Source organism: Pituophis catenifer, unplaced genomic scaffold, assembly GCF_029215685.1.
Source record: "Pituophis catenifer annectens isolate HBS135680 unplaced genomic scaffold, rPitCat1.0.hap2 SCAF_1, whole genome shotgun sequence".
In the NCBI taxonomy this organism is placed as follows: Eukaryota; Metazoa; Chordata; class Lepidosauria; order Squamata; family Colubridae; genus Pituophis; species Pituophis catenifer.
Window position 1 is genome coordinate 337950242 of NW_027256881.1, and position 21538 is coordinate 337971779.

The following is a 21538-nucleotide window of genomic DNA, read 5'->3' on the forward strand; positions in this document are numbered from 1 at the left end:
CAATGGTACTATTTATGTATTTATTAGATGTATATGCCCTCCATCTCACTCTGTGTTAATATATTCCTGTAAATGCTGGACCATCTGGCTGAATTTTAAAAAAATGATGTCTTTGAATTGTTGTGGTAGACAAAATTGTTGAGAATATCTTAGACCAATAGTCATTCAATACAAGATAAAATAGTTGGAAGCATTAATATAAAACCTCAATCTTAAATATTTTGGATGCATAATGTGCAGGCATGAGTCATTAGAGAACATCCTGATGTTTGGAAAAATCAGAGGCAGTCCAGACACAATAACGAAATGCAAAGGCAACACACTGGCAATATATTGTCAAGGCTGTTATTTTCATGGTGACATTAAAACCATACCAATGTGGTGCTGTACAAAATTGTATCAGAAATCGTTACACAAATGTATAAGATTAGAAATATTGTGATAACATCATCTTGTGTTTCACATTACCGCAGGATTATTCTGACTGGGTGTGGATGCTGCTCCCTGAACCACAAGAATTAATAATTCATTATAGATGTAGAAAAACGGGCTGATGACAGGAAACACTAATAAAGCTATTATGGATTGAGGGGAGAATCGATGGATCCTGATGCTTGAAATTATTAAAGGCAACTGAAAAAGAGGTAAATCAAAGTGTAGATATTTTCACTGGTGTCACAGGATATTGTGTAGGTCAGGCGTGAAATGCTCCCGGTTTGGACCAGATCTCCGGTAGCGATGGCAGCGGGTGGTTTGGAGAACCAGTAGCAAAAATCCCTGCCCCCCCCATGCCCAGCTGAGCCGCGCGATCATCAGAGGCTTTTTTTTTTTTTACTTTTAAAAGCATTTTTTCTACAACCTCTTCAGCCGAAAAGATGCTTTTAAAAGTTAAAAAAAAAAAAGTTGGCCACACCCACCCACCTCCCCAAGCCACACCCACAGAACCGGTAGTAACAAATTTTACATTTCACCACTGGTAGGTGCTTACAAACACCTTCCTGTAACCAAGAACTGATAAACCAGTAAATTGTGACTAACAAATAATCCTGGCAAATTATTATCCATTAACTCACAGAAATAACTGAGCCATAAGCACCCACATGTTGTCAAGCACACACAAGTTTGGATCATATGACTATAGGGATGCTACAACAATTCCAAGTTCGAGGACCAATTGCAAGTCACTTTTTCTCAGTGCTGTCATAACTTCAAAAGATCATTAAATGAATGATTATAAATTGAAAATTACCCGTAGTAGTTTCAGAGTATCATGCCCTTCAGTGGTGGGTTCCTCCCGGTTCGGCCCGGTTCTCCCGAGCCGGTAGCGGTGACGATATGACATCACCGAACCGGTTCTGCCAGTCAGAACAATCAACCAATGGAACAGAAGTTGCCTTTAGAAGTTATGGGAGCTTCATCACTGGAAGCTTTTAAGAAGACACTGGACTGCCATCTGTCAGAAATGGTGTAGAGTCTCCTGCTTGGCCGGCGGGTTGGACTAGATGACCTACAAGGTCCCTTCCAACCCTTTTAATCTGTTAATCTGTTATTAAACATTCTCCCTTCGGAGATTACAATCATCCCAACCCTTTTAGCCTTTTGTAAGGCCCTTAAAACCCTGCCTATCTTCCTGTGTCTGGGGTACTGAATGTGTTAAGGGCCCCATTTTCTCGGTTATATTGCTAACTGGTCAAGTATCCTGCCCCTGTGCATATTTAATCTGGATGTTTTTAATGTTTAAAACGTTTTTAGTATTTTTAATTGTAATGTAGTTTTTGAATTGTAAGCCACCCAGCGTCATTGACTGAGATGGCTGGCTATAGAAATAAAATAAAACAAATAAATAATAAATAAATAAATGTGTAACATGTTTTCCCATGCTTGAATGACCTTTGCTTTTACTCAAGCAAGTCAGTTATTTAGGATTACACAATACATTGGACCTTAAACCAATGGATTCCCTGAATGCTACATTACATTAACTTAGCTCATTTTGTATGTTTAATGATTAAGATGTTGGCCTATGATTGGAGACATGGAGGCTTGGTCAGTTTCCTGGATGATTTTACGACAGTCCCTGTCCTAAATGGCCAAAGGGCCAGGAGGATGTGATGATAGGGGTGCTGGTTTAACATCAAGGAAAACCGATTTCCAGCTCACCCTTAGCTATGGAATATCACTGGATGATTTTGGATCAGTCACCCTCTCCATCCAAACTATTTCACAATCCTTGTGCAGGAAGAATTGGAGCAGGGAGTACTGAGCATAGCTCTGCCTGGATAAATATATTATTATATACCATAAATGTATAATTATGTGTGTCATGCAACCCCATCAAATTGGGTCGATTGAATAAGTTATGTTTATACATGCTGTGCCCTGGGAATCACAGGTTGCTTTGACACAAGTTGGGCCAAACATGATTTCTTCAACCCTGGATTATTGAGAAAAGCGCAATTTGTTGGGATTACCTAACATGCTAAACTGTGAATTTATCAGAAGGAAAGGTAATGAAGACATGAGCAAAACAAGAGGTAGAAATTAGAAGATACAAGATTATTGTTATGTAAAAGTAAAAGATGATTACTACATATAAGCAAGCATTACTATTACTATGACTATTATGACTATTATTACTAACATGACTATTATTATTTTGTAAATGTAAATGGACTCAGACAATACACTGTTGACTAAGCACTTTTGTATAATAACAGAAAAATGTATAAATAATTTTAAAAAAAGACATGAGCAAAACACAGCATATGGAATTTTTTCAACCACTCTCTCTCTCTCAGCCCCATTCAACTCAGAGGGTTGTTGTGGAGAAAACAGGAGGAGGAAGGTGTGTTAGATATGTCTGCCGCCTTGAGTTAGGATGGAGGAGTGGGGAAAAATGGAAACTGGAGTAAAACCATAAACACAGTTGTAGTCACGTGATTTTTCCACTCAGTGACCAAGACTACTAATCTCAATAGTAGTCGCTAAATGAGAACTACCTGCATTATATCACAGAACAGAATGTGAATGGAATCTCTACAAACGATAAGAGCAATTAGTTCACTAAAACAAGATCTGAAATAACTCTCCTCCATTATTCCTTCAATTCTAGATAAGTGCTTAGATTTGCAACTGAGCTATATAACTCAGTCTTTCTCAGATCTGTTGAGATTGCTGACTAGGAATTCTGACGTTATCGTCCAAATGTTCCTGGAATGCACCAGACTAAGAAAGACAGCTATTATTAGAACCATTACCCGTTATTGACGCCGTTTCCTGATTGCCAGTTGGTGCCCTCCACCCATTCTTGAGTTGGCAGAAAGTTAGACCAACATGAACTGTGGTATCCCCACTGCCAGTCCCTATCTTGCCTTATCACTGCAGACATTTGGGTTCCCTCCCTTATTAATCACTGCAGTGATTCAATAACAGATTAACAATGGTGGCAAGAAAGGTCGTAAAATGGGGCAAAAACTCACTTAACAAATGTCTCGCTTAGCAACATAAATTTTGGACTTAGTTATGGTTGTAAGTTGAGGACTATCTATAGTATCAACCTTGTAAATTCTCAAGACTCTCTTTTCCACTATATATTCAAGATGGACTGTGATTAATATACATAGATGTGTTTTGAGAGTGATGCATCAGAATTTCAGTTTAATGTATGCCATTATGTATAAAGGAAAATGACAATAAAGGTTAATTCTATTCTATTCCTATTCCTATTCCTATTCCTATTCCTATTCCTATTCCTATTTTATACTATACTATTCTATTCTATTCTATTCTATTCTATTCTATTCTATTCTATTCTATTCTATTCTATTCTATTCTATTCTATTCCCAAATCTCTCTTGCTAAGTGAGACATTTGTTAAATGAGTTTATCCCATTTTATGACCTTTCTTGCCACAGTTGTTAAGTGAATCACTGCAGTTGTTATAACAACACGGTTGTTAACTGAATCTGGCTTCCCCATTGACTTTGCTTATCAGAAGGTTGCAAAAGGTGATCATATGATACCAAGACCCTGCAACCATCATAAATATGACCATGGGAATTGTATTGTATTGTATTGTATTGTATTGTATTCTATTCTATTCTATTCTATTCTATTCTATTCTATTCTATTCTATTCTATTCTATTCTATTCTATTCTATTCTATTCACCGAGGTGGTACAGTGGTTAGAGTGCAGCACTGCAGGCTACTTCAGCTGACTGCTAGCCGCAGTTCGGCAGTTCAAATCTCACTGGCTCAAGGTTGACTCAGCCTTCCATCCTTCCGAGGTGGGTAAAATGAGGACCCAGATTGTTGGGGGCAATATGTTGATTCTAAGCCACTTAGAGAGGCCTGTAAAAGCACTATAAAGCAATATATAGGTCTAAGTGCTATTGCTATTCTATTCTATTCTATTCTATTCTATTCTATTCTATTCTATTCTATTCTATTCTATTCTATTCTATTCTATTGTGATACACTTGTGTCCTGTTCAGGTGCAACTGGAAAAGATATTGAAGAAATATGAAGGCTTTCCATCTCTGCTGGCTATGCAGGTTTCTATGGTGACTCCACCAGGTATGGATTCTTGGCTAGTGAATCAATCTAGAGCCTGTCTGTGACACCAATCTAGAACTTTGTCTCACTCTTCAGTTGGGAGCCCAGCCTAAGTCAACAGTAGGTGGTGGCTTGGCTTTGATGGGCCAGAATCTAACAGTGGGGATCCCATGGAAAGGGGGTGAAACAAGCAAACGAATCCCGCCACAAAAGACAAAGAAGAGAAGTAATCATATCATTTCAAAAACGCTAGGAAAAATCCAGGGATTGTGTAGAAAATTATGGCTGGGAAATTGGTAAGGAAATATCTTTTTGCAAACGTAATTGAAAGTTGTTCCCTTTCTCCTTTCAAAACTCTTCTCGAAGCTCCACCTAATTTGTTTGGCCTTGATCCCAAGCCCAGCTGAAGCCAGACTAGATTTGTAGACTCCCTATCTTTTCTTCTCTGCCATCTTCCATCTTGTTGATTTAACAGTGTCATTGTCTAGGTGCTACCTTCCTTAAATTTATTTCTTTTATTCCTTTTTTTTTTTAATTTTATTTATATGCCGCCCTTCTCCGGAGAATCAGGGCGGCTTACAATGCGTTAAGCAATAGCCTTCATCCTTTTGTATATTTATACAAAGTCAGTTTATTGCCTCCACAAACTGGGTCCTCAATTTATCTACCTTAGAAAGGATGGAAGGCTGAGTCAACCTTGAGCCTGGCGAGATTCGATCTTACTTTAATTGCAGACAGCTGGTGTTAAATTACAGTGCCCGTGTCTGTTGAGCTATCCAAGCTCCTCCTTTTCTTTCTTTTATTTATTTATTTCATCAAGCATGTATTAGATAACAGATATAAGTATAGACATAATTATGAATAAATAAGATGGATACAAATAAAAGGGACATTGGTGTGCTTATGCATGCCCCTTTATTTAATTTAATGGAAGCAGGGGTGAAATTCAGCAGGTTCTGACAGGTTCTGGAGAGCCGGTAGCGGAAATTTTGAGTAGTTTGGAGAACTGGCAAATACCACCTCTGGCTGGCCCCAGAGTGGGGTGGGAATGGAGATTTTGCAATATCTTTCTCCCAGGAGTGGGGAGGGAATGGGGATTTTGCAGTATCCTTCCCCTGTCAAGCCTACCAAGTCATGCCCACCAAGTCACACCCACAGAACCCATAGTAAAAAAAATTGAATTCCACCACTGAATGGAAGGTGAGTGGATGTAGGACTACATCCTGAAACTTCAGATTTCCAATTCAGGACTGGAAGGCTTTAGAATAATTTTTTTCCTCTGAAAAAGAAAGGCATTGAGTTCCACCTTAAAGATGGATCATGTGCAACCACAGTTGAGCTCAAAATTAATGTTGTTAAGCGAGACATTTGTTAAGTGAGTTTTGCCCTTATTACGACCTTTCTTGACACAGTTGTTCAGTGAATCACTCCAGTTGTTAAGTTAGTATCACGGTTGTTAAGTGAATCTGGTTTTCCCATTGACTTTGCTTGTCAGAACTCACAACAGGGGATCACATGACCCCGGGACCCTGTAACCGTCATAAATACATGCCAGTTGCCAAGCATCTGAATTTTGATCATGGGACCATGGGACTGCTGCAATGGTCGTAAGCGTGAAAAATGGCCCATAACTCACTTTTTTCAATGATGTTGTAACTTTGAGCGGTCACTAAATGAACTGTTGTAAGTCGAGGACTACCTGTATGGAATGCCTTTTAATGTCTGAAGCAGATCAAGTAAAAACTCTTGTTTCCACATAAGATTAATGTCAGGGGTGAAATGTAAAATTTGTTACTACCAGTTCTGTGGGCGTGGCTTGGTGGGGGGGGTGTAATGTGACTAGGTAGGCGTGGCCAACTTTTCAAAGCATTTTTTTTACCACCTCTTCGGCCAAGAGGTTGCAGAAAAAAATGCTTTGAAAAGCCTCTGACGATCCCAGTTGAGCTGCCCGATCATCAGAGGCTTTTTTTTTTTTTACTTTTAAAAGCATTTTTCGTCGGAAGAGGTTGTAGAAAAAATGCTTTTAAAAGTAAAAAAAAAAAAAAAACCTCTGATGATCGTGCGGCTCAGCTGGACATGGTAAGGGGGGGGGGGGCGCAGGGATTTTTGCTACCGGTTCTCCGAACCACCCGCCACCATCGCTACCGGATCAGGCGATCCGGTCCGAACCGGGAGCATTTCACCTCTGATTAATGTGCTGAAGAACTAACAAATCCCATTTTCAGTTTTCTCCCAAATGCCTAGCGACCTCTCAAATTTTCCTGATCACGGATCACTAGCAACGGTAGAATCAGATCCCAAATGTCATTCAAAGATTCTGTGAACATAATCTTTAGGATGCTGCTGACATAGCCTTTTCCTCTGTATCTTCCCCACAGTTTCCTGAAACGTATATCGGCGATTCCGAGGAAGCGTGTAGAAAAAATCTGTCTGGAAAGAAGCATTACATCCCCCAAAGAGACATCAAGTCTGCAAGCCTCTTGAGCTTTGATAACATATCTCATGACAGTGAAAATTTGGTGGATTCTGGAGAACTCAAGGAGGTACAGCAGAGGACAAGGATCACAGGGGGATGGAGCTGCATAGGCAGCCACTTTGAGGGGAATGCAGGTAGTCCTCGACTTACAACAGTTTGTTTAGTGACTGTTCAAACTTACAACGGCACCGAAAAAAAATTATGACCGCTTTTCACACATAAGACCCTTGCAGCATCTCCATGGTGTTGTGACCTAGGTTCACTGAGTCATTAAAACACACAAGTAGTCCCAAAAACCTCTTTTATTGCAACATTATTGTGAATTACGTTCATTCACAGCTGAGTCCCAATTAGTTGCAAAAAGTCCTTTGGGAGAAGTCCTTTGGGATAATCACCAACCTTTATCTCCTTTGACACTCTGCCAAAGACCTACTTGGCAAAGCCACATGGAGTCCAGAATCAAACAGAGATGCCAACTGGGAACAGAATTAACAACGTTGCTTTCCTGCAAAGGCCCCACGTGCCTTTGATTCTCTTTTAAGCCTTATGGGAGGGGCCAATCATCTCCAGGCCTTACTCCTGAGTCGTCCCTTTTGTTTTAACTGTTTGTGCCTTGTGGCAGCTCTGCACATGCGCGCACTAGGAACAGGCTCCTCCTGTTCCTCTGCCTCTCTGCTATCCAATTCTGGAGGCTCCGGAGTCTGTACATCACTCCCAGATGGCCCTGGCCCCATCTCTGCCTCCAACACAGAGCCCTCCCCAGACTCCAGGACTGGCCCATGTTCCTCTCCAGCCTCCTCCGCTGTCCGACTCCGCTGTCAACTCTGTAGGCTGCTGGTGGACCACAACACATGGTCATGTAATCAAACTTCAGACGCTGGTTCATATTTATGATGGTTGCAGTGTCCCAGGGTCATGTTATCACCTTTTGCCACCTTCTGACAAACAAAGTTAATGGGGAAGCCGGACTCACTTCACAACCCCTATTCCTAACCTAACAACTGCCATGATTCACTTAACAAACGTAAAAGGGGGAAATTCACTTAACAAATGTCTCACTTAGCAACATTGTGAACAGGTCGTAAGTGTGAAAAATGGTCATAAGTCACTTTTTTCAGTCCCGTTGCAACTTTGAATGGTCACTAAATGAACTGTCGTAAGTCAAGAACTATCTTGTAGGATGAAGCCAAAGATCTATCGACATGCCAAATCTCTCTTAATTTCTATGCAATGGTATTTTCTAGGATTCAATAAACACCCTAAGACAAAAGGTTGGTTGCTCATTGTAAGTAAGCCATGAAGAATAAATGAACAGTAGTTTAGCATGTTCTGTGGAATGCAGCTAGTATTTAAGAGCTTTGGTGGAATAGAGCTGCATGCTGAACTCTGCATTAAGCACTGACTCATGATAATCACGTATCTCAAGGACAGCATCAGAGGTGGGATTCAGCAGGTTCTGACCAGTTCTGGAGAACCAGTAGTGGAAATTTTGAGTAGTTCGGAGAACCGGTAAATACCACCTCTGACTGGCCCCGCCCCTGTCCTCTGCCTTCCGAGTCCCAGCTGATCGGGAGGAAATGGGGATTTTGCAGTATCCTTCCCCTGGAGTGGGGTGTTGTGGCCCATCAGCGGCCTGTGCAGATTATAGCTGATTCCGACAACGAGGAGGCTGGTGTACTGCACCAGCAGCCTGTGCAGCTGGCGCTCAAGTCGGACAGTGAGGAGGCTGGAGAAGATGTGGTGCCAGAGGCAGGGATTCAGCCAGGGCCTTCAGAACCTCCAGAAGCTCCTTTAAGTGAAGAGGACGAAGAGGAGGAGCCTCTTCTCAATGCAGAGGCGCGCAGAACTGCCAAAAGGCAGGAGTGGCTCCTCAGGAGGAGGTCTCCTCGAGAGTAAGGCTTGGGGCTAATTGGCCATTCCCTTAGCCTATTTAAGGAGGAATGCCGATTGCAGCAAGTTGTAGGGAACAACTTTAGTTCACTCTCCTTTGGATTCTCTGCAAAATTGCTTCTGGGCTTTCTGCCAACTCTAGTAAGACTGTGATTACCTTATCTTAGAATTCTGGTAGGCTGTTAAGACAGTTTATTAACAGCCTTTGGTTGATAAAGATTGGATTATTTGAGTAAAATAAGCTTTGTATAGAGTTTGTGTGTGCTGCGTTCTTTGGGGTCCGTAGCTGGGGCAGAACATGGGGTGGGAACATAGATTTTACAGTATCCTTTCCCTGCCATGCCCACCAAGCCACACCCACCAAGTCACGCCCGCAGAACTGGTAGTAAAAAATGTTGAATCCCACCACTGGACCACATGTAATCATCACAGTATAAAACGTGGATTTCCTCAAATTTGGATCCTTCTATCTGGCAAGTCATTGCCACTATCAATTCTCCATCGGTGTAATTGGAGTGTTTGTCAAACTTAAGTCACAGTTTGTTGGCAAGCCTACCGTAGTTAATCGTAGCCATATTTTGTTGGCTTTGGGAAGTGTAGCCATTAATCAGAACCGAGCAGTTAATCAAATCCAGAGTTTCTGAACCTCTTGTGCTGGCTGTGCTGGAGGAGCAGGCAAGACAGAGACATCTGACTATCAAAATAGTCGACACACAAATATACAACTAAAGCCACAATTGATCGGTGGCTTTTTTGTTTGCTATCATTCTTGCAAATTTTCTAATTGGTTTTAACATTTTTGTTAAATGGTAATTTAACAAAATTAACATTTTGTTAATCTTGTTAAATTAACATTTAACAAAAATTAATTTTTGTTTTAATTTTTCTTTATATAGCAATAGCACTTAGACTTATATACCGCTTCACAGTGCTTTACAGCCCTCTCTAAGCGGGTTACAGAGACAGCATATTGTCCCCAACAATCTGGGTCCTCATTTTACCCACCTCGGAAGGATGGAAAGCTGAGTCAACCTTGAGCCTGGTGGGATTCGATCTGCCAAACTGCTGGCAGCCGATGATCAGCAGAAGTAGCCTGCAGTACTTCACTCTAACCCCTGCTCCATATAGCCCTGTACAGTGAGCTACTGAGAATCATTGGGATTGTGGCAGGGCAGAAATGGAATACAAGTAGTCCTCAACTTACAACAGTTCATTTAGTGATGGTCCAAAGTTACAACGGCACTGAAAAAATTGACTTATGACCATTTTTCATACTTATGACCGTTGTAGCATCCCTATGGTCATGTGATCAAAATTCGGACACTTGGCAACTGGCAGGTATTTATGATGGTTGAAATTTCTCAGAGTCATGTGATGATCCTTGGCAACCTTCTAACATGGAAAGTCAATGGGGAACCCAGATTCACTTAATGACCATGTTACTAACTTAACAGCTGCCATGATTCACTTAACAAATGTGGCAAGAAAGGTAGTAAAATGGGACAAAACTCACTTAACAACTGTCTCACTTAGCAACATAAATTTTGGGCTCAACTGTAAGTTAAGGACTACCTGTACATATATAAACATACATACATACATACATATCTACATACATACATACTGTACTCAGGGAAAATTACTTATAATTTCACACATTCATAAATGTGTTTGTTAAGGATATTCTTGGCTCATAACCGATGTTATGGGTTATTGAGCAGAGTACCCCTTGAGTATGCACATGAAAGCGGCTGAGAGTGAATAAACACAGTTAATATACTGACACACTGAGTTGTGGTAGTCTTTTACTTTTTAGAAAAAAGTAAAGCAAAGTCCAATAACAATCCAAGTCATACACAGATAAGGCGATACTTAAAATATCAATTCAGGGATATTCCAAGTACAAAGTCTTCTTACCAGTTGTTGTCATTACACAATAAAACAGTTCTTCTTGAGTTTCAAACAGGAACAAGTTCAGTATTAAAACATTCAATAAATAGTAGAAAACAACAAGTAGCAATGATCAAACAACGATCATACAGAGAGAACAGGTAGAGAGTAACAGCAAATAAGCAGATAAAATGGTGTAGTGTTCACAAGCCATGATTCAGGCTTCCCCTTAAGTACATTGGCTATAGAGCTTAGCCAATCAGAATACAGGATAATGCAATACAGTCTTAAAGCAATATAATACCTTTTGACAAACATGTATTGATAGTTTATATATTGCCTGACCAACTAGTTAGACAATAGCCATTTCCTAACAGTGTTGTTCTTTCTTTATTTTTTAAATTTTTTTTCTCTATTCTTATTTTCTCTTTTTTATTTTTTTTATCCCCCCGTGTCTACCAGCAATTGACTTCTGAAGGAATTCCCCACAATGAAGAGGTGTATGTTGGCAAAGACAAAGAGACAGAGCAAGTGCCCAGTAGTTATCAGAAGGAAGAACAGGAAGGAACTCAAGAGCAACAGAAATCACAATATACCAATTTGCTTGATTTTAGATGGGTAAGTGACAGCTCTTTCTTGCGGGGGGGGGGGAGTGGACTTAAGTGTCCAGCAGAAACTATGATGACAGACATCATAAATGTCTGTCATCATAAATGTCTGTCATCATAATACCATCAGGCAAAGTACACTCTTTGTATAATGTAAACAATGTTGTCATGATATGCATGATGTCACTTGACCAGCGGTGAAATCCTCTGAAGTCTGCTACCGGTTCTGTGAGTCTGGTACCGAGCGCGCACTTTGCGCGCATGCATGGTTTAGGTGCACCCGCGCAGCGCTAAAAAAGGAACATTTTGAAGCCTTCCGAGTCTGCAAAGAACAGTGGGGGTGGGGGGGATCCGCTGTGTCATGCAATTTAGATTAGCTAGAAAGCAGGAAATCCGACGATTCTAGCTAATATAAATCTCACGTCACAGCTGATCGTCGCCCAGCTGATCATCAAAAATACTGGGCAGCGCTAAAAAAGGAACATTTTGAAGCCTTCCAAGTCTGCAAAGGTAAGTAGAACAGCAAGGGGGTGGTGGAATCTGCTGTGCCATGTGATTTAGATTAGCTAGAAAGAAGGAAATCTGACAATTCTAGCTAATATAAATCTCACGTCACAGCTGATCGTCGCCCAGCTGATCATCGAAAATACTGGTTTGCCCGAACCAGTAGCATTTTTTATTACCGGTTCGGGAGAACCGGTCCGAACCAATAGCATTTCACCCCTGCACTTGACCCTTGAGAATGTCCAGAGTGGTAGGGGTCAAAAAAGTCAAGATAGAGACGTTTATGGCTTTCTTGTTTTACCAAGAACTATGTGTCACGACAGTTAAGGGTGGCTTCCAAGCTCATGAGATACTATCATAGGTCTAATTAGAAGAGAACTTGTTCCTTCAAGCTTGGTTTTGAGGTTTCCCTTTGATCAACTGATTACCTATTATCAGAATCAAATAAAAGCAAGTGCTACATGGACTTTTTGGTCAGATAAAGCACCTTCTGAGGCTATCTTATGAGAACAAAAGTAGACCATTCGTGCATGAGAACAGTCTCTTGAAATTAGTAAATGCTGAAGTCATAGAACACAGGAAAGAGATCACTATTTTTTCCTGTCTAGCTGAGCTCAGAAGCATCTGAACAGCTCAGGTTGGAAGTGAGAAAATAGGGTAGGGGAACCTTTGACCTGATTTGGTGGGGTTGTTCCCAAGGTTAGGATCATGAGACTATCCTGGTGGTATCTTAATCACTTCTATTCCTGAATGTTCTCCATACATGTAGTTCTCGACTTACGACTGTAATTGAGCCCAGATTTTTCATTGCTAAGTGAGAAATTTGTTAAGTGAGTTTTGCCCCATTTTACGACTTTTCTTGCCACATTTGTTAAGTCAATCATGGCAGTTGTTATATTAGTAACATGGTTGTGAATCTGGCTTCCCTGTTGACTTTGCTTGTCAGAAGGTCGCAAAAGGGGATCCCGGGGACATTGCAACCGTCATAAATATGAATCAGTTGTCAGGCATCCAGATGTAAATCATGTGACCATGGGGTTGCTATAATGATCCTAAGTGTGAAAAATGGTCATAAGTCACTTTTTTTCAGTGCCGTTGTAACTCTGAACAGTCTCTAAATCAGAGGTGTCAAACTCAAGGTGCTTAAATCTGGCCCGCAGGGCCGGCCTGGAAATTTCGAAGGACCAGGCTGCAGTGCCTCTGCCAGCTGAAACAGCCCATGGGGGGCCCCTGTGCGGCCTGTTTTCAGCCACCCCAGCCTCCAGGAGCACTCTGCCAGCTAAAAAAGGGTTGCACGGAGGCCTTCTGGGGCCTCCGTGTGGCCCATTTTTGGCAGGCAGAGTGCTGCTGGAGGCCGGGGAGGCCGAAAATGGGCCATGTGGGGGCCTCCTGGGGGGCGTTTTTGGCTAGCAGAGTGCTTCTGGAGGCCAGGGAGGCCGAAAGTGGACTGTGCATAGGCCGTACAGGGCCTCCATATGGCCCATTTTTGGCCAGCAGAGTGCTTCTGGAGGCCGGGGTGTACTGTGTGAAGAAAGAAGATAAGGGAAAAAGCACATATTGAGTCAAACGCCCACTCTGGCCATGCGCACCATGACCATGACCACAACGATGTCCATGCCCACCTACCCACCCTCCACCCCAGGCCCTCCAAAATCAAACATAACCCTGATGCGGCCCTCAGTGAAATCGAGTTTGACACCCCTGCTCTAAATAAACTGTTGTAAGTTGAGACTGCCTGTATAGTATTTATTTTTTTAAAAAGTATTATTCGTCCTGCAGCTACAGGAGAAGGAGGAGGAAGAGGCATCTCACCAGGATGACTCTAGTAGCATGCTGGAGGATCTTAACAGCCAAGGGCTATTTGCGAAACATTCAACCTGTGATGTTCAGGAAGGGCTTTGGCCTCCACCTGGGGACAATACTGAAGAACATCTGGAGACCAGAGTGAATGAGGTAAGAAACATATCCCTGTTTATGGACTTCTCAGCTACAAGATGTCAGCAGTGATTACTAATATGAACACGCTAGGTAACATGCACTCAGCCCATGTTTCACTTAGCAACAGAAATGTTGGGCTCCATGGTCGTAAGTTCAGAATTGCCTGTACTTCTAAGGTGCCTTAGTTTGCATGTTGGACCTGTAAACCTATTCAAATCAAAGGGCAAATAATTATTTATTCCCATGCCAACAATTTCCAATTTAGCTGACCTACCCAAAGTCAGATGAAGTTACAATGGTCCGAGTCAAATAATATTTATTTAAAACAAGGTGTCTTTCTTTCAGGTATCTTTGTTAGATAGTTTTGAATCTGATGGAAAACTCCTGACAAACGCCAATCTTTCCAAGTCCAGCTGCTTGGACAGCAGTTCCGTGGACCACGAGGGCTACTATCTGTGTGATGAGGAAGCCCTTTTAAAAGAATCCAGTGCTTCCACCGGCTATTATCCCTGCTATCGAACGTATGTGGAGTTCCCCCGGTACCAGCCTTCCAACACGAGTGACCTCAGGGAGCAGAAAGGAAGTCCCTGCGATGCCAGTGTCCAATGTGATGGGTGTCTGGAGGAAGAAGCTATCGGCAGAGACAAAAAAGTAGTGGAACTTAATAATAACTTCAAAGAGCTTAAGGTATCAGTGGCTCTCCAGGATTCTCCCCACGGTCAACCAACTGGGGGCTCCAGGCCTGGATCTGGTGGGAGAAAGCTGGAAGGACCTGGAGGGAGGCGTTTGAGGCCATCCAGCAGCGACCAAGAGTCAGGTAGCGCTCGGAAGGAACCAGAGGGAATTCTGAAGCCCCGCACCCCAGGGAGCTCCCCATACAAGTCGAGTGCAAGGCTCAAAACCTCCAAAGAGCCACCAGCCTCAATACCACGGAACAACCTCCTGCTGCCCACAGCCAACATCAGCAGGAAATCTCCCCAGAAACGGAAGCACAGAAGCGGCCAAGCAGATGAGAAGGAGCAGGCCACTGTTATGGAACTAAAGCCACTGCTCCAAGACCAGCGCTCACTGCCCCCGAGTCCAGAGGCCAAGGCGGGATCTCCAGGAATCCGCTGCTATCGCACAGAGCAATCAGGGGAGAATAGCCAGGTCCGTATGAACCCCAGGGAGCCAAACATAGTGGAGCCTTGGTAGTACAGTGGTCTAAAGCACCCTGTTATTAAGAACAGCTGCCTGCAATTACTGCAGGTTCGAATCTCGCCAAGGCTCAAGGTTGACTCAGCCTTCCATCCTTTCTAAGATAGGTAAATTGAGGACCCAGTTGTGGGGGCAATAAGCTGACTTTGTATAAATATACAAAAGAATGAAGACTATTGCTTAGCGCATTGTAAGCCGCCCTGAGTCTCCGGAGAAGGGCGGCATATAAATCAAATTAAAAAAAAACAAACAAAAACGTAGAGATTCTGGAAGGGGGTCTAGTAAGTTTAATTGATGCCTGGCATTTAACAGATTAACAGAGTTGGAAGGGACCTTGGAGGTCTTCTAGTCCAACCCCATGCACAAGCAGGAGGCCCTATACCCGTGATGGCGAACCTATGGCATGCGTGCCCGAAGTGGCCCGTGGAGCCCTGTCGCCTGGCACGCGTGGCATTGCCCGTTCCTCTTCCAGGTTTCTGCTGTGCATGTGCAAAGATCAGCTGGCCTTTTTGCATGCGGCAGTGCCAGAAACTAGAAGAGCTGGTCTTCCGTTTTCCTGCGTGAGCATGTGCACTGGCCAACTGATCGTCGTGTGCGCATCTGCGCCAGAAACCCAGAAGAGTAGCTGAAACCTTGGTAGGTTTCAGCTTGGTAGTACAGTGGTTTAAGGCACCCTGTTATTAAGCTGGTTATTAAGACCAGCTGCCTGCAATTACTGCAGGTTCGAATCTCGCCAAGGCTCAAGGTTGACTCAACCTTCCATCCTTTCTAAGGTAGGTAAATTGAGGACCCAGTTTGTGGGGGCAATAAGCTGACTTTGTAAAAATATACAAAAAAGGATGAAGGCTATTGCTTAGCGCATTGTAAGCCGCCCTGAGTCTCCGGAGAAGGGCGGCATATAAATCAAATTAAAAAAAAAAAACCCGGAAGTTCAGTAGCTGAAACCGGAAGTTTATTTTTGGGCACGCGCATGCGCCCTGGGCAGCTCCTCCATTTTCGCACGTGCGTTCCCTTTTCGGCACTTGGTGCCGAAAAGGTTTGCCATCATTGCCCCATTCCATTTCAGACAAATGGTTGTCAAATCTCTTCTTAAAAACCTCCAGTGTTGGAGCACCCACAACTTCTGGAGGCAAGTCGTTCCACTGATTAATAGTTTTGTTTTGTTTTTTTAATTTGATTTATATGCCGCCCTTCTCCGGGGACTCAGGGCGGCTTACAATGCGTTAAGCAATAGCCTTCATACTTTTAGTATATTTATACAAAGTCAGCTTATTGCCCCCACAAACTGGGTCCTCATTTTACCCACCTTAGAAAGGATGGAAGGCTGAGTCGACCTTGAGCCTGGTGAGATTCGAACTTACAGTAATTACAGACAGCTGGTGTTAATCAGGACATTTCTCCTTATTTCTAGGTTGGTTCTCTCCTTGATTAGTTTCCATCCATTGCTTCTTGTCCTGCCTTCAGGTGCTCCTTGGAAAATAAGTTGACCCCTTCTTCTTTGTGGCAGCCACTCAAATATTGGAACACTGCAATCATGTCACCCCTAGTCCTTTTCAGTGGACTAGACACAGCCAATTCCTGCAACCGTTCGTCATATATTTCAGCCTCCATTTCCCTAATCATCTTTGTTACTCTTCTCTGCACTCTTTGCAGAGTCTCAACATCTTATTTTTATTGTGGTGACTAAAACTGGATGCAGTATTCCAAGTATGGCCTTACCAAGGCATTATAAAGTGGTATTAGCACTTCATGTGATCTTGAGTCTATCCTTCTGTTAATTCAGCCTAGGACTGCTTTGGCTTTTTTGGCAGCTGCAGCACACGGCTGGCTCCTATTTAAGTGATTGTCCACTAGGACTCCAAGATCCCTCTCACAGTTACTACTATTGAGCCAGGTACCACCTATACCAGTGATGGCTAACCTTTTTACCATCGTGTGCCAGGAGAGGGGGCGGCGGGGGAGGGTCGCGTGCGCATGTGCCCATGCACATGAGCACACAACCCCACCCACCCCCGCCCTCCACCTCCCTCCCTCCCGCTCCTGGCACATGATGGCCTGGTAGGCCCGTTTTTCTTTCTTACCTGGTTCCACATCCTCTCTCTGCATCTGGGAAGGGCGAAAACAGCCTTTCCCACTCCCTTGGAGGCCCTACGGAGGCTGAAAGGGCCCATTCCCCAACTCTCGGTGGGACAGGAAGTGACATTTTTTGCTGTCCCCAGCCTCCAGAGCCTCTCTAGGAGTCTCTAGGAGCCTCTCTGGAGGCTGGGGAACAGGAAAAAACCTCACTTCCTGTCCCACCCGGAGTCAGGAAATGGGCCCTTTCAACCTCCATACGGCCTCCAAGGGAGTGGGAAAAGCTGTTTTCGCCCTTCCCAGATACACAGAGAGGATCTGGAACCAGGGAAGAAAGAAAAACGGGCCTTCCCCACCCCGCTCCCAGGCCCTCCAGAGGCAGGAAACAGCCTTTTTCCCTACTTCTGGTGGGCCCAGAAGGCCCGAAAATCAGCTGGCCGGCGCGCGCATGCGCCCCAGAGCTGAGCTGGCGTGTCCACTAATATGGCTCCGCGTGCCACCTGTGGCACGCGTGCCATAGGTTCGCATCACGGACCTATACTATACCTGTGCGTTTGGTTTTTCTTGCCTAAATGTAGAACTTTTTTCATCACTGAATTTCATTTTGTTAGAAAGCACCCAATGTTCAAATCTGTCAAGATGCTTCTGTATCTTAAGCCTATCTTCTGGAGCAGGGCTGTCAAACTCGCTGCCCACGGGCCGGATGCATCACATGCTGGCCACACCCACGCCTGGTTTAGCGAAGGAGGAAAAAGTTGGCGATATGTCACGTGATGATGCTGTGACGACACGAGTTTGACATCCCTGTTCTGGAGTGTTGGCTATTCTTGCCAGCTTGGTGTTGTCCTGATAACATTGTGAAAATCTTTGAAGACCAGGCTCTTTTCCCAGGTCTTGGCTAGGATAAATATTGAGGGTTTTTTTTCCCCCGTTCTATTATATAGTCTGTTTTCTAGATGTATAGTTCTTTTTTGCTTAGTGTAATAATCCTGTCTTACTTTTAATTGTAGCTTGCCCTGAGTCATACATTTATTTATTTAGAAGACAGCTAAGAAAAACGTTCATTTCCTCATCCCACCTGTAAAGGATCAGTTTTTGCTTTTGTTTCATTCAGGATCTGTTGAGAAACTTTATATTGCTATCTCTAGACCCAGAACATCCAATTAGTGATGATGATGTTATCCCTTCGGTCATGTTCAACTCTACCAAGGAATTATGAAGCTTAGTTGGATGTACTGCTAGACCCAGAACATCCAACTAGCTTCACAATTCTTTCATGGAGTTGCCCTTTTCCGGAATTCCTTGAATAGAATAAGAATGAGAATAATTTTATTTCTATACCGCCCTTCTCCCGAAGGACTCAGGGCGGTGTACAGCCTATTAAAAGCACAAAGACAGACATCAATCAATTAAAAATAATTAAAATTATTAAATAATTTCGGCTCAGATTTAAAACCCCAAAAATTTAAAACACCCAATTTAAAATCATTACATTGATAGCCCGGCCTGGCGGAACAGTAGGGTTTTGAGGGCACAGTGAAATACACGGAGGTTGGAGATCTTACGCATTTCTGGGGGCAGTTCATTCCAAAGGGCAGGGGCTCCCAAGAGAAGGCCCTCCCCCTGGGTGTCGCCAGCCGACATAACTTGGCCGATGGCACCCTGAGGAGACCCTCTCTGTGGGAGCGGACTGGCCGGTGGGAGGCTATTGGTGGCAGAAGTCGGTCTCCAAGTTACCCAGGTCCTATGTCATGGAGCGCTTTAAAGGTGGTGACCAACATCTTGAATCGCACCTGGAAGACCACTGGGAGCCAGTGCAGCTCGCGCAGGAGGGGTGTCACGTGGGCATAACGAGTTGCACCCATAACCACTCGCTTGAGGAGAAAGTTGGAAGGAGGTTTCAGTGGAGAGGTGTAACAGATAGTCTTTGAAGAAAACCCACTGTTGTGTAGTTCATCCGTGAACACAGAAGTAGCTGTGGAAGTGGAGAGTCTAACTCTGGAAAGCCATTGTTACAATAGCAACGAGTGTTATTCTGTGATGCCACTCATAGTTTTCCATCAGTTTTTTGGTGGCATCTGTCTTCAAAGTTGGTGCAGGCTTCATAACATACCGTGTGTCTCGCCAGTGGGTTCTGTCAGCTGATGAAGCATCTAGTTTCCCTGGCTGGGTATCAACAGTAATGTAGAGTTTCCTTCACAGCACATTTGTAGAATTTGGGTGGATGACCTTGAGGTCTTTGTCAATGGTGGGTTGCTCCCGGTTCGCACCGGTTCACAAGAACCGGTAGTAAAAATTTGTAGTAGTTCAGAGAACCGGTAATAACATTGGCTGGCCACGCCCCTGAACCGGTCCCTGACCCGGTCGCCGCTCGCTTACCCCACCCACCTTATCAGAGGCTTTTTTTTTTACTTTTAAGAGCATTTTTTCTACAACCTCTTCGAAAAAATGCTTTTAAAAGTAAAAAAAAAAAAAAAGTTGGCCACGCCCACCCAGTCACATTATCCCCCCCACCAAGCCACACCCACAAAATAAGCCACACCCACAGAACCAGTAGTAAAAAAATTTAGAACCCACCCCTGGTCTTTTTCTTATATCCCCACCACAGAACAACTGGTGAGGCGGCCATCCATTCTGAGGCTGTGTCCCACCCATTTCATCTGGGCTCAAAGCTGGTGGACACCACACAATCGAGGTTGGAGACACAGTCTTGCCAAGAAATGCCATGGATGGAGCAGAAGACAGATTCGTGATTTTAATGGACGGATATTGAAAGTGGATTTTTCGTTGTCTTGCAGGTCCGACCTACAAAAGACAAAAAAAGCCCCAGCCCTCGGCAGCTGCCTCCTGCTGTGGCCTCCACCATAGCAGCTGAGTCTCCCCCGAGTTCTGAAACGCCCCACACCTCCTCCTCCCGTCTCAGCTTCCACACCATCGTCTCCTGGGTCTGGAATATCTTCAAGAGACCACCATCGGCGCAACCGCAGCCTAGTACCAGCGGTGAAACGGAAATAGGAGGCAGCAGGCAGTCGCTGACCTCTCGGCTAAGACTGTGGCTCACTCAACGCAGTAGCCGCATTCACCCCAGGCCACCGTGATATTGGTCATCCATCTCTGGGGAGAGTCAACTCCTTGGGGGATGTGAAATATTTTTCAGAAACTGATGGTTTCCATTAAAAACTTCTGCTTTCCTCTTTTGTGCCAAAAAGAGAGAGGGAGAGTGGAAAAAGTGGAATATATTTGCTGTCCCTGTGATGAAGGCACTGAAGGTTGGGTGTTGGGTGGAGCGACCTGGCTACTTAATTGTTATGCTGCCCCACAAGGCAAATAGGCTATAGCAATCTCAAAGGTGTTTTTTCAAAAGGCAACTGAATTGTTTTTTTCAAGAAGCTTCATCGGAAGCTCATTAGAGATTCCTCAAGGAAAAAACAGTTCAATTGCCTTTTGAAAAAGCACTTTTGAGACAACTGTGGTCTAGATCAGGGGTCTCCAACCTTGGCAACTTTAAGACTTGTGGACTTCAACTCCCAGACTTGAACTCTGGGAGTTGAAGTCCACAAGTCTTAAAGTTGCCAAGGTGGGAGACCCCTAGTCTGGATGATTTAAGGATTTCCACAGATTAAAACAATGTTACTCAACCTCAGCAAGTTTAAGATCTGTGGACTTCAACTCCCAGAATTCCTCAGCCAACCATGTGGAAAAAAAAAATCTGTCTGAGGAATTCTGGGAGTTGAAATCCACACATATTAAACTGAGGTTGAGAAACACTGGGCTACAGGAAGAGTCTAGTTGGGAAATTCTGGGAGTGCTTCTTCTTCCGTATCTAGTTCGAACTTTAAACTGCCAGAATGAAGCCACCTTCTTGGCTGTGTTGTTGGGTTAAAAATAAGTCATTATTGATATGTTTCTGGTAGTAGACAACATACCAGCAGATGTCTCTAGGATTTGAATTCTGGGAGTTGAAGTCCACACATCTTAAACTTGGTGATGTTGAGATACATTGGACTACAGCAGGGGTGTCAAACTGGCGGCCTGTGGTCCGGATGTGTCATGTGCAGGCCACGGCCATCCAGCTCCGCAAAGGGAAAAAACATCACGAAACATCACATGATGCCAACGTGACGGTGCTAGTTTTGACACCCATGGGCCAGTGGTGGGTTTCAAATTTTTTTACTACTGGTTCTGTGGGTGTGGCTTGGTGGGCATGGCATGGCTTGGTGGGTGTGGCATGGTGGGCATGGCAGGGGAAGGATACTGTAAAATATCCATTCCCACCCCACTCCAGGGGAAGGTTACTGCAAAATTCCCATTTCCTCCCGATCAGCTGGGACTCGGAAGGCAGAGAATAGATAGGGACCGGGCCAGTCAGAGCTGGTATTTACAGGTTCCCCAAACTACTCAAACTTT

At 43.8% G+C, this 21538-nt stretch overlaps 1 protein-coding gene across 1 annotated transcript; it reads left to right on the forward strand.

Moving 5' to 3' along the window:
* The first annotated feature begins 586 nt into the window (after positions 1–586).
* On the forward strand, positions 587–20229 carry LOC139311994 (uncharacterized). The gene is made up of 7 exons (XM_070936513.1): positions 587–644; positions 4495–4576; positions 6934–7098; positions 11274–11429; positions 13703–13876; positions 14207–15010; positions 19930–20229. The coding sequence occupies exons 5-7, from the start codon at positions 13754–13756 to the stop codon at positions 20227–20229; spliced, it is 1227 nt and encodes a 408-aa protein (XP_070792614.1). The 5' UTR covers positions 587–644; positions 4495–4576; positions 6934–7098; positions 11274–11429; positions 13703–13753.
* The last annotated feature ends 1309 nt before the right edge of the window (positions 20230–21538 follow it).

Excerpts from the sequence above, each read along its gene's own strand:
- LOC139311994 (XM_070936513.1), top strand. The coding sequence starts at position 13,754 with ATGCTGGAGGATCTTAACAGCCAAGGGCTATTTGCGAAACATTCAACC. Across the intron at positions 13,877-14,206 it reads TGGAGACCAGAGTGAATGAG|GTATCTTTGTTAGATAGTTT; the intron begins GTAAGAAACATA and ends TCTTTCTTTCAG. Across the intron at positions 15,011-19,929 it reads AATCAGGGGAGAATAGCCAG|GTCCGACCTACAAAAGACAA; the intron begins GTCCGTATGAAC and ends GTTGTCTTGCAG.